This window comes from Micropterus salmoides, unplaced genomic scaffold, assembly GCF_014851395.1.
Source record: "Micropterus salmoides isolate LMB-PRFRI ecotype aquatic unplaced genomic scaffold, ASM1485139v1 Ms_hic_scaffold_4, whole genome shotgun sequence".
In the NCBI taxonomy this organism is placed as follows: domain Eukaryota; kingdom Metazoa; phylum Chordata; class Actinopteri; order Centrarchiformes; family Centrarchidae; genus Micropterus; species Micropterus salmoides.
In genome coordinates, this window is record NW_024043372.1 from 18,863,975 (window position 1) to 18,877,525 (window position 13,551).

Genomic DNA, 13,551 nt, shown 5'->3' on the forward strand with positions numbered 1-13,551 from the left:
AACCCTCAGCTAAGTGTTAATAGTTAGGGAGGGCAGATGTGTCAGACGTTTGAATACCCTCTATGACTTCCTGCCATACCTTGGGTTGTTTCTGCAGTCACATACTCTTAATGTATTCTCATTAATAACTAGTGGGTGTTTTCCCTTGTGATGCTGTTAAGGCTGTGTTTTTCCCCTGTCTTTTTCATTTTTAAAGGATTTATAATAACACTTCCCAGTCCAACTGAAATAAAAATGCATATCTTTTTGCTACATTAATATTTATCTACTCTGCTCTAAATAAAAGTGCAACATAGTTAATAAGCTAGGACAGCTTCCTCTACTTGGGGTTCTCCGTCCCCTCAAAGGTCAGCACTGTCAAGTTGGCTTGCTATTGGAAAACGGCTCCTGTCAAAGTTCACCTGAGAAAATGCACAGGCAGAACTAATAACATTAATAATTGCTTGGTTCCATTAGGTGCACCAATAAGAGTTTCCAGTGAGCCAGCATGCACAATACCAGGACCTTCTCTAAGTGGAATGCAGACATTAATGTTATTCGTATCACCTTTCCTTTTCCTGCTATGACATGTCAAAATGTCTGCAAAAGGTCTATTAAAGTAGGTCTTTACTTTATCCATGAGATAAAACAATATAAGTATAGAACTAGAAAGTGGCCTACCTTATTTTTAAGGTAGGTAATTTGCTGTCGTCACAACAGATAATTTGATTGAGAGATGAACATATGAAATAACTGTAAAAGACGTTTGCAATTGTTTTGGCAACGGTTGAGATCACAGTCAGTAGCCTGTCCTCCCTGGTGTGGTCAGTTAGTTTACAGATAGCCCTGCACAGCTTGGCCTCATCATTTCCATAACCTTTAACCTGTCCCAGCAGAGGTTCAACCAGGCAGAAATGAGGTGGCAGAGCCCTCTGCTCAGCATATACCTCCCTAGAACACATTCACATACTTTACAGCCTCAACACAGACGCAATGACAGGGTGTTTTCACCTTGAAATACAATGGACCCTGGCTAATCAAAAACCCCTTGGGAATGGGAGGTTATTTAAACCAGTGAAACAGTGAGATGGCTGAAGTATGTTGAAGTAACGAGGTATAGACACACATATCCAAACACATTGTAATAACAATTAAGGTACATTGTTAATTTCTTTTTTTCAACTGCTCATTTAAGAGTGGTGAAATTTTAAACAACGGCTCCCCAAACCAGGCCATATGTTACAGCCATAAATGTATGTATTGACACATTTATACAAACTGTAGACACACTGGAATAGATTGTCTGTGAATTAGCCTCACAGCCAGCAGCTTCATCCTCTCTCTCTCTCTCTCTCTCTCTCTCTCTCTCTCTCTCTCTCTCTCTCTCTCTCTCATTATTGTTGGTGCTAAGTAAAGCAACCTTAGAGCGATCTAGAATGAGCCTGCCTGCTGTCCAATCGCCAAATTAAAGACAGAGGAAAAGGTCAGCTTAATAACACCTAAACCGTTATCGACAGGTCAGGACGATGAAGGAGGGGAGAAGGGTGCGGAAGGTCATTGATCTTGATAAATACCATACGGTCTTGAAATTGAATCTTTCAAAATATGCATATTAGGAGGGAAGCTGAGATCATCCTTAAGGAAGAATGGTTGTGCAGATGGTATTGTTCTGAAGGCACCTGAGGGTGGATGCCAACTGCTGTACTCATTGACGAGGTTAATGGTTAAACAAGTAAACACGTTTAGTTTCAACACTCCATTTGTACGTACGCAGGAGATGCTGTCACGCCTTTATCTGGTATGAAATCCAACATTTATAGCCTCAGAAGGATGTATAAGATCAGCAGAATCACTTTTAGTTTGAAGCTTTCAGATCAAAAATGGGATCTGAAGCCCTCTTAAAGAGGAAATAATTTCTGTTGTAATGCTATGTTATCTGCTCTACAGAACCACTCTCTGGTACAATGAGGATATGGGTGCCTCCAATAATAATAATAATGGTAATTTTTATAGAATTTCATGCTTTACACATGGAGGTGAAACATTTACAAAAGGAGCTGGAGGAAGAGCAGTGGAAAAGGGACCTTGATGATTTTAAAAGAGATATTTGCTCTTTCTTCTTCTTGAACTCTGTAGAGAAGTTACTGAGTGAGAAGAGAAAAAAAAGTTGAGTAGATGAGCCTCAGTCACTGGAGCTCACAGACGTCCTTGATCATCGTCATTAGCTGAATGTATAGAGCACAAAAATGGGTCAGAGGAGATAATGGAATCACATAAATGGATGGATTTTATTTGAGAGGCGAAGAAAAGGGGAAAAGGTGTGAAAGATTAAAAAGCAACTGATCTAAAATAAGGTGTAAAGGAGTAAAACATTAGCCAAGAATTGTAAAATAATGGAACAGGTATGCATCATTATTAATACAATGTCATTGTGCATTTATTATTTTATTATTGCTTTGAAGTGCAGATCACAACTGCCGTGATTTGTAGGAGAGATTCTTATTTGCAACGTGTCTGAAAGTTTGGGAGTGCAAGCCGAATTGACATCGTGTCAGGAGGAATCACCTGGCAGGCCTGCTATATCTACGCAGCAGTAAACACACAGTATGACCCCAACATATTAGATCAACGTGGCTGTGTGAATACGAATAAGAAGTTTTGATGACAGAATAAACATTTGATTCATCTGATCTGAAATGACATTCATTGTAAATTTCTTTTCCCTGCAGATCCATCAGTGCACCACAGACAGAAGACAGTGGTGACGGACATGTGCTACCCGACAGAGATATCCAGCCTGATGGACTTTGGCACTCCAGACTGCTCGCTAGGCAAAGGTACGGCTTTACTCGAAAATACAAGGTGTTGCCTTGGTGACAGCAGGAAGTGTGCACCGTGATTTATCCTGGCAGTTAAAAGACACAGAGCTGTCAGCTTGACTGGGAGGTTGACAATGGAGCAAAGGCCTGTGCAGGCTAAGAGTATGAGAACAATCAGATAACAGCGCTTGGTACCCGGCCTCAAGGGCCTTACAGTTCCCTGCAGGCTTTGATTTATCACAGCTAAATAACATGTTTTGTCACCCAATACAGACTGCAGAGGCACAAGACAGTGAGCCTTCATAAACGTCTTACCAGAGAAAATCCATTTACTTTTCAAATTGTTTAAATCTGAATGCAGTGATATTGACACTTACCACACTGGAGTTGTATTGTAATGTGCAATTGTTGCATCGCAGCAAGGCCACTTATTTTCTCCAATCACTGTCATCAGTTTGTTTTGTAGAGAGGCCTGTCTGGCTCAGGATAATAGTCTCTCTGAGTGGTAATCAAACTGACCACTCTGTAACAATACGCACCACAAAGGGTATTGATCATAAAGTCTATTGATCGCATGTACATTGTTGCTTAATCTATAAACCTTGTGTCCGTTTATTGTTTTCATCTTAAAGACTGCTATTATTCCCTACTGTTCTCACACTGATGCCAAACCAGAGAGTCTGCGTTGTAATTGTATATCCTATCTTTTCATCCAATCTAGCCACTTGAAGCAGTGCGTTCTCAGCAGCTATTATACAAGCCTCATGTCATTTCCATCAACAATGAGCGGTGACACTGGTGACCTCAGTCACTCATTCTCCTTTTTCTCTGCCCACCACTGCTTTCACTCTCTCTCCTGCTCATTTTCCCCCACCTCCTTTTCTCTCTCTCTCAATGCTAGCTAATATTTTAATGCCGCTCCTTTTCGGCTCTCTATCAATGCTCCCCAGCACTGATAATGCAGACTGACAGGTCAGCCGTGTGCAGTTGAGAGAAGAGAGAGCAGTACAGTGGAGGAGAGCAGAGGGTAGAAAAAGAAGGCTTTTAGGATTTCTTTTGGCTTTAATGTGAGCAAAGCAAATGAATGACATAGTGATACAGGGAGTTAAGCCGAAGAATAAGGACACTGAAGGGTGGAACATTTCACACTGAAGAAGTGTCAGGATAAAAGCAATGCGAGTGAATAAGATTTAGTGTAGCTGAGAGGCAGGCTACAGCATGACCTTGAAATAATGAAGTGCTACATATGGTCAATTTTCTCTTCAGACAAGTAAAAAGCAGCTATTCAGACAGGTTTAAATTTGATCTAAATGGGTATAATTAGCATATGTAAATGTTCTAATAATTTAGTTTTATGATATATTATAGCTGTAATACTACAGTAATGGATGGAGCAGAAAAAACATGCACTTATAATACGCGTTACACCTTCTAATGATGTGTTAATTGTATTCGCTATGGAGGAGTTGTCGTTTCAATCTTTTCTCTCCACTCTGATCAGTCAGAGAGAAATGAGCCTGGCAGAAATCCTTGAGCTGTCACCGTGTGATTGACAGATCCATTGCCTCATGTGACAAGTATCTGGTTAGAGCACATCTGATCTTTGGACGGAGCTAAAATGCTGAGCATCAACCTCTGACAGGCAGGACAAATGGCACTCTTGCTCTGGACTGCTGTCACATTTTTAAATGCAAGAGGTTGAACTCGTCCTTCTCTTACACACACACACACACAAAAACACTCGCGCACACATTTTGCTTACACTTGTGCTTTAGTATGCCAGTTATGTTACTCAAGTGCTCATAAAGCAAAAAAATCCATTATAAGTTTATAACCAGCCAGGCTGAATTAATTCAGTCACAGTCCTATCTGTTTTCCTCATATTGCCTGTACCTGCCTTAGAGTTTCAGGCCTAAAGAGCGCTGTCAGGCAAACTGGACCAGCCATAACCTTATTTACTCTGTAACTGTGTCTGCAAACATCCAAATTCCCATCTAACATGACATAGACCGTCCTTACTCAGCACTAGGCTGAAGCCCATGCAAAAATCCCTGGAGGGTTAAAGATAACATGGGAGAGGTTTTATTAATAATCCAATCTCAGTGTGTACAGCTAGGGCAGTTTGGTCAGAAGCATGGACTTCGTACTATTTCATGATCCATTTTTTGAGGCGTTTATATTGAAGCTTACACTTGCAGCATTTTTATTCAGAGTTTACATTCATACCTCCTCTGGCCAAAACACACATTCACATTCAGCAAGTGAGTAATGTAAACTCATGTTGGTTGCAAAGGCATCGTGGGCTCAGAGGGAGTGCATAGCTTTTGTACAGAGGGGACTATTGTTCTCTGTTAAGTCTGTGCGTGTAATTGTACACTCCGTCCTCTGATAGCTTCCGGCCATCAGGTGGAGTGAGAGCTCCACTGACTCACCTGGTTCATTACCTGAGGCCTGAGGTGCAGTTTGTATTCCCCTCCCCCTCCTCCTCGTCTGTACACTAAGGGGGGAAAGATGAAAAGCAGGAGTGGGCGTGGGGTGAAAGTTGTCCTAGCTGCTAGGGCGTGTCACCAAACAGGTACATAGAAAGTAGGAGAGAAAAAGAGGCACATACAGACAAAGAAAGACTGAAAAGGAGCAGGATATGAAGCTGAGTGGCTCTCAGGGGACGACTTCCTAGTAACCTGTTTGGGGTGGAGCCTCAGCAAGCAGGGCTGGGAGCGGCCGGGCTGTGGTAGCGCATTGTGTGTGTTGGTTTCAATGGTGTGCGCCCTGCTCTGTACGTATATGTGTGTGCGTTCCTTTTTTTTTTTTTTCACCTGCTATGAGAGCTCACACCACAGTTGACAGTGGAGCCGAGGGGAGCCTGTGCAGAGGAGGACATGAGGTCCGAGAAGGAGGAGGGGAAGGCCGGTGAGTGATAGAGAAGGAGATGGTGCTTGTGAGTGTTGGAGCAATAGTGTAGGCCATAAAAATGGCTTGAGACTAAGGTGTGTGAGAAGGTTCAAGTTCAAATTATGTATGTAATTGCATGAAGTAATTTGTGATACATATGCAGTGGTGGCTGAAGCAGTACTTTACGTTTTATACCACTGTACACCTCTACCATAGTACATTTTAGAGGGAAATCTTGTACTTTTTACTCAAATTATATAATCAGTTAATGAAATAAAGAAGTAGGGCTGCAACTAATGCTTGCATTTATTAGGGATTGATCTAACTGTCTGTAAATAGTCAGCAAATAGTGAAAAATGCATATAGCCCAAGCTAATGTCTTTAACCTGTCTTGTTTTCTCAGACAAACAGCCCAAAACTGAGAGACATTCAATTTGCTTTCATAGAAAACTAAGAAATAAGGTAGGACGAGATAACTTTTGCCTTTTTGTGTAAAAAGCCACGAAAACACTTTTTTCATGTATCAAAAAAGCTGGCAATTAGATTTCTGACAATCGGCTCTAATGTGAAGTAGTCAAAATTGGCCCAACCTCAACTAGCTCTTACAGTACATCTTAATGTATCAATAATAATACTAATAGTACAATAAAATGTTATGAGATATACAGCAATTGTCTAACACATTGAAAAAGGTCCATTCTACATAATAAATATTTTTACGATGCTTTTTATGTTTATGAAGTTTATGTTGCTGAAATACTACTATTATTATTAGTATTGTGCTTTAGTAAAATTATATGTACTGGACTTTTACTTTTAATGTAATATTTTTACATGGTGTTACTTTTCACCATGATGCAGTCAAGCCCGAAATTATTCATACACCTGGCAAATTCTGACTTAAAGTTACTTTTATTCAACCAGCAAGTTGTTTCTTGATTAGAAATGACACAGGCGTCTCCCAGAAGATAATAAGACGATGTACAAGAGGCATCATTGTGGAAAAAATTTTAAATTTTAAACTTATTTACATTTGAACAAAAAGTGGCATGTCCAAGATTATTCATACCCATCTCAATAATCAATCAAAAAGCCTTTATTGGCTATCACCCTGATCTTTAGCTCCCTCCACAGATGCTCAATGAGATTTAAGTCAGGACTCTGGCTGGGCCACTGCAAAACATTAATGTTTTTGTCTACTAACCATTTCTTCACCATTTCTTGTGTTTTGGGTCATTGTCGTGCTAAAATGTCCACTGGTCCCCAAGGCCAAATTTCTCTGCAGACTGCCTGATGTTTTGCTCCTTTTTCATGGTGCCGTTTACTGTGATTAGGTTCCCTGGTCCACTGGCTGAAAAACAACCCCAAAACATTAGGTTCCCACCACCATGTTTGACAGTGGGGGTGGTGTTCTTAGGGTTGAAGGTTTCTCCTTTTTTACGCCAAATGAAGGCTAAATCATTGTGGCCAAACAATTCAATTTTTGTTTCATCTGACCATAAAACAGAAGACCAGAAGTCTTCTTAGTCCAGATGAGCATTTGCAAAGGCCAAGTGGGCTTTTGTGTGCCTTATCTGGAGAAGTGGTGTCCCCCTTGGTCTGTGTCCGTTGAACCCAGCGGTGTGCAGTGTCCGTTGGACTGTCTGCCCTGAGATGTTGCCACCAGCAGAGCCCAGATTCATCGGGATGGCCTTGGTGGTGATCCTTGGATTCTTTTTTACCTCTCTCACTATCCTCCTGGCCAGCACAGGTGTCACTTTTTTAAATAATACTTTGCACTGTAGCCACTGGAACTTCAAAACATTTAGAAATGGTCTTATAGCCCTTTTCTGACTTGTGGCCAGCTACAATGCGCAGCCGCAGGTCCTCAGTGAGCTCCTTTGTCTTAGCCATGACTGTCGACAAACCAACACCAGAGAGCTTCTGATTTTCACATGATGAGTTGATTAACACAGCTGTTCCCAGTGACTCAGGGTAATTAGGATGCTTTAGACTATTTGGAATGGTATAGATCTTTGGATTTTCCCATAGACTGTGACAGTTTGCAAAGGGTACGAATAATTTTGGACATGCCACTTTTTGTTCAAATGTAAATAAAAGATGAGTAGTTTTTCCACAATGATGCCTCTTGTACATCATCTTATTATCTTCTGGGAGACACCTGTGTCATTTCTAATCAAGAAACAACTTGCTGGTTGAATAAAAGTAACTTTAAGTCAGAATTTGCCAGGTGTATGAATAATTTCGGGCTTGACCGTATATACAGTATGTTTACAACAATATACTGTGATCTTACTAGGGGTTAATTCACATGTTTTATTTTTGTGCATCACAGGCCTTTACATTAAGTGCTGGTTTATTTAAATCTGTTCCATATCCCAGTCTTGTAATTTGATTTACTTAAGATCTAAATGCAGACCTACATATGACATGTTCATATCGTTAATCTGTTAATCTTCTAGTATTGTAAGTATTGTACATGAATGAAGGGGTATTTCATCAGATACATTTCCGTATTACAGACTTTAGTAGCTCTGCAGACATACTGAAGCTTGCATAATCTGAGAGAAAATAGCACTGTGTTTGGATTTATGTGGGCACTAGACATAAGATGATATTTAACATGAAGATGCATTATAGTTTACAGAAGCTATAATTATTTGAAGTCTATTGAAGAATCCCATGGGAGGGGGAGAAGTTACCTACATGTTTTGCTTAGATGTCATGAACAGGTATTTTTATGTTTGTGTGTGTCTGTGTATGTGTATCTACACATTCATATGCGCTCATGTGTGTTGTGGTGATTTATAAATGATAGATAATGAGTTTGACAGATTGCACTGCAACAGACAGATGGCACCATCACTATAAACTTCACATGCATAGTTTTGTTGTAGAGTCCTTCACCACGACATATGAAACACCTCTCTGTGGCACCTCTCCATCATTTTTGTTTTGTTTTTAGTATCATTTCTCTTCAGTCTCTGCGTGAGCTGTTCCTTCTTTGAGCTAATTAAGGATCAGTATTATTTTCATCATCTTTCATCGTGTAAGAGTGAATATTAATTAGCTCAGAACAGGTGTTTATTGCCACATTTCACATGATTTAAACCCCTCAGTAAGGCTTTTAAAGTTTCCTATACAAGCTTCAGTAGCAGCTCCAGCTGCAGAACAGGCACCTCATGCAGCTTGTTGGATTATTCTGCTGTGCCCCGGGACATGAGGGAGGTCGTGTATCAAATCATGTAGATTTCCAGTTCTCCAAAGACCAGATCCTGCTGTTTCTGACAGATGTTTAGTCCCCACCACATAAAATAGCGACAATGGGCCCTGTGGCAGTTCCTCAGTGGTTTTTACATGCTGGTCGACACCATGGACTGCGCCACTTTGCTTATTACTCTGGTCAGCCAGTGGTGTGTAATTAATTTATGTTAAACGGAGACATCAGATAGTTACCGCTCTTGACCAAGAAACAGTCATAACCCATTACATTTCTACAGATAGTTTATGTACGGACTAAAGAAATAAGATATAACGTGTTTATTAGTGAGCGTTAGAGTTGCTGGTAGGCATATTTTATTTCCTTTAGACACAGCCAGGCTAGCTGTTTCCTCTGGTCTGCAGTCTTTGTGCTAAGTTAACCTGGCTCCAGATACATATTTGTCATGTAGTGATGGGAGTAGTATCAATCTTCTCATCTAACATTTGGCCAGAAAGTGTATTTTCCAAACTGTCGAACTATTCATTTAAACTATAAATATAGTCTGAAATATCAGGTTCACACCTCATTGTCCACAGAAATGTCTGTGTCCAGGTAACATGTTTTCTTAAAGTACTTCATGCTTAAATTTGTCATACTGTGCTACTGTGTGTCCTCACACCTTCCTGCACTCAGACACTCTACTCGCTAGGATTCTAGGATACAACTTTGATATTATGCAATTATTAAGCAATTAAGACAATAATTGCTTTACTCCATTATCATGGCTTTGTTGACATAAAGCAAAGGACTCTCTGTTTCCTGTTCAGAGCCGCCATGCCGGCCAGGTTAATTTACTTAATCGCTGGCTAATTCACTTCATGTAAACCAAACCCATGCGCAGTAAAATATATTGGTGTCAGTGACAGAGGCTATATTTTTCAAAATTCAGCTCTTCACAGCAGTATTACAAATCTGGAGAGGCCTGTCCAAGTTTTCGGTGCTCTTCCTGTGGTAAATCCTTGGCATCGTGCCTGATCTGCACATAATAAACGTGTGAATCAATTACACTTGGCATCCTTGCACTGACCTCAATTGTAATGTAAAACCACAGGCAGTTAATTAATGGGAGCTGCTCCCAATAGATACTGTATACTCGCACAGATATACTGTATACAAGTATCTGTACATACACACAGTATGCAAACACAGCCAAAATGTACATACATACAAACAGTATACAGGACAGATATGCTTCCACCATATCAGCATTTATTTTAGAGTAAAAACGATAAAATGATCAACATATTAGAATTTTCATAGATGTAAACCAGAGAGTGATATTTCAACTGCAGAGCACGATGAATTACCATTAAGTGGTGAATACTCTGGTCAGGTAGGTTTAAGAGCCACCAACATGCATTATTTATGCCTGTATGTATTATAGAAAGGCAGTGCAATACCCTGAGTAGGAAACAGATCTGACCCTTACATGCAGGACCTTTTCAGGATGCAGAAAATACAGTGCTTGGAGTCTCAGCGGGCAGAGGCATCAGGAATTAGGTGCTTGTTCTGTGTTCTTACGATTGTCTGGTATATGAGATGGAGGCTTGTCACTGCATTTATTGGTATTTGTAGCTTAAGCATGTAAAATCTGAAACTATGCAACCCACACAGGTCTATACAACCTCTGTTCCATTACTGCACATGTTCCTCCTGAGCCTATAGTACAAATTAACAATAAAGATGCTAAATACAGTCCTGCCAATGATTTAAAAAAGCCCCTAATCACTGAAGCCTACCTCTGCCATCCACCCACCCGACCTCCCTGGGATTTGAGACTCAGCAGGAAGCTGCTGACAGAATGAATGTGTTTATTTGTGAAGCCTCTCGGTGTTAGTCTTCTCTCTTTCACTCCTTTCTGTCTTTCTGTCAGATTTCGGTTTATTTGATGCTATTCTTTCATAAATCCTTAAGGAGTATTTGGGCTGTCCTTTTGTCTCAAGTTGTAAACAGAGTGCTCCAGGATCACAGACTGTTTATTTTAAGGGCAACTCCAAACAGACATTTCCCCAATATCAGTTTCACACAATTTGGACTAGTTGTGCAATAGGTGTGACTGTTTTTGTTTTTTCCCCCTTCCTTTTGCAAACTTGGCTTCTTGATTTTGTAACAAGACTGAGAGTTTACAGCCATGCTAGCAGCTCCGTAAGGCTGTACTAGGCACTTTGAGCACTTACTAACGCTAGCTGGGCAAAATGCTGAAATGCTGATATTTAGTTTGCACCAAATTTCAGGAGTCAGGAGAAGTTCATCCTCTGGGCACCATGAATGTCAGTACAAAATCTTCCGCCAATTCTTCAGTTTTGAGAAATTTTAGTCCGGACCAAAGTGGTGGACCAAGAGATTGACACTGCCATCCCTAGAGCCACGTTGCTGCGTGGCTAAAAACAAAAGATAAGGTATGAGACTTAAGGGCATGTCGTGTCTTGTCAGTTGTGTTGACAAGTGCTATCCATACTATATTTAACTTATTCTCTCCTGAGCAGTGTAATTCTCCTGAGACAGAGTGTCATATGAGGAAACACTCTAAAGCAATATAGATTATTAAGATGAGGGTTTTCGCACACTCGTCATCTATATAAAATGTGCAGGGTTTATTTCAGTCCATCCACGCTGTATTTTTCCTCCCTGTCAAGGCTACAGTGGTACCTGCATGATGAGTTTAATCAAGAGCTGAAGCAGGCTCCTGTCTTCTCCCAGAGCAATCTCAACTGATCTTTATACTGTAATTAGTGCAGGCCAGAGCTCAGTAGACTTATGCTCTTCTCATAATACAGTGCAGAAATAGCCAGCTGTGAGCAGGCACACACACACTCACAAACACACATATACGTGCGCGCCCACAAACACAGATCTAGTAATACATAAGCAGCAGGGGAGAACACTTCACTGCTCGGACTAATATAATGATGAGTATATACTCGTAACTGATTAGATAATATTACATACTATATGATGCCAAAGCTGCTGTTTGCCGTCTGGTGTTAATTTTCCAAACTGCACAGCTGTGTGCTCTAGTAGTGGCTTTCACTTCTGCACCATCCACTTAAACTCAACCACACAATTTTGCCTGTATTTGATGAATTAGAAAATGTTTAACGTTAACTTTGATTCATTTTTTTCCACTTAATTAGTTTATAGACGTTAAACCCATCAGGTAAAAGTGTGACCTGCGGATGTAAAAGAAGATGTGCTCTGTGGATCCTCTGTTGCTTGTAGTCATGTTTCATTAACAATAAGTTAATTTTATTTGTAAAGCCTTAATTCTGGTTTTACTGTGCAGGACTCAACACAAACGCTCAGTAATTAATGAAATTGTAGAGCAGGAATTTCACAAACAACTATGTTCAAGAAGAAATTAGTCACTAAGGCATGAGAGTTGGGAACATGTGACTTATAGTGTCACTGAGGTAAACATAAGCAGGAGCTAATTTGGTCCAGTGGTCATCATATCATTTAGTTAGTTACAGAGATATGGTGCTGGCCGGCTTCCCCTGAGGGAGGCTGACAGTTTGAATCAACACAATCACCTGCATTGCAGGTACACACTTATGTAACACAGAAAGCCTCTGAGCAAGATGCTGTCCTGGGAAATAACAATATTTTCATTGGTTCATTCTAGGTAAAGTTTATCAAAAAGAGGAGCTTATGAAAGAATAGTTTATTAGGAGGCTTTGATGAAGCATTTTGAAGACTTTCCTTTTTGTTTGAAACAGCTCTGCTCATATCAGTGAGTTACAGAAAAGCTTTTGTTGTTTTGCTGCTTTTCACATCCCCAGTGAACATTTGTCAAATTGCTTATAATTTTGTTTAAAGAAAACTTTGATATAGGTGTCCTTATGTTTACTTGATTTAATTATTTACTGCATAGTAATTTGTGTGTGCTTTGATGTCCTGCTGTTAGCTGCATCCACTGCAATGCTACAGCAGAAAACTGCTCAGCACTTTCAGTAGAAAGCAATTACTGTTTTCATCCTTTAGCTCCAAATCCCCTGAACACCCCCCTCTCCACCTTATAGATAGCATATAGCTGTGCACCAATACCACAGGAGCCAACGGGGAAGAAGAAAATACTGAAAAAAACACTTTCCTGCTCTATTATTATTATTATGATTATGATGATTATGATTATTATTATTATTATAGATTTTTATGATTTTTATTATTATTATTTAAATCCCAATACTGAATATTTAAAAACAAAATGCTGATTATGATAACATTAAATACTGATCCTCTGGAAAAAATCTCTGTGTTCTGCTGTTTACGGGGAGTGCAGCATGTGTGTTCATTGAGATCATGCAAGAATGAAGCTATAATCACGTTGTCTTTAGCACAAGGCAGCAGATTGACAGCAGTTTTCATAATCAATATCTTGAACCAGGACTCGCTAACATGTTTGTTCCATAATTGGAACTGTTAAAGCAGCCCGAGCAGCACTCCTGTCCTACCTTGACCTCTCTATCACACAGCTGCAGTGCATTCAAATGGGCATCTTATATAGTTGTTAACAAGGTCAGTACTGCTGCAAGAAAAATGTGCCTGCCTTGGAAATGGCAATGTAAATAAAGACTTAAAGCACCTGTTCTTTAAAGGCCA

The 13,551-nt window shown here is 40.0% G+C and overlaps 1 protein-coding gene across 9 annotated transcripts in view; it reads left to right on the top strand.

Annotated features, from left to right (window-relative positions):
- The window catches only part of kaznb (kazrin, periplakin interacting protein b), a 110,214-nt gene that overhangs the window by 79,054 nt on the left and 17,609 nt on the right, over positions 1 to 13,551 (top strand). For 7 of the 9 annotated variants that reach the window (XR_005441416.1, XM_038696480.1, XM_038696479.1 and 4 more), the window contains one exon: positions 2,709 to 2,816. Coding sequence is in view for 7 of the 9 variants with exons in the window: in XM_038696480.1 (XP_038552408.1) it covers positions 2,709 to 2,816 (108 nt within the window). In the remaining 2 variants the exon portion in view is untranslated. Of the gene's footprint in view, positions 1 to 2,708; positions 2,817 to 5,424; positions 5,709 to 6,115; positions 6,153 to 13,551 lie in introns of those variants that run through there. The other 2 variants (XM_038696482.1, XM_038696483.1) reach the window with 2 other exon arrangements.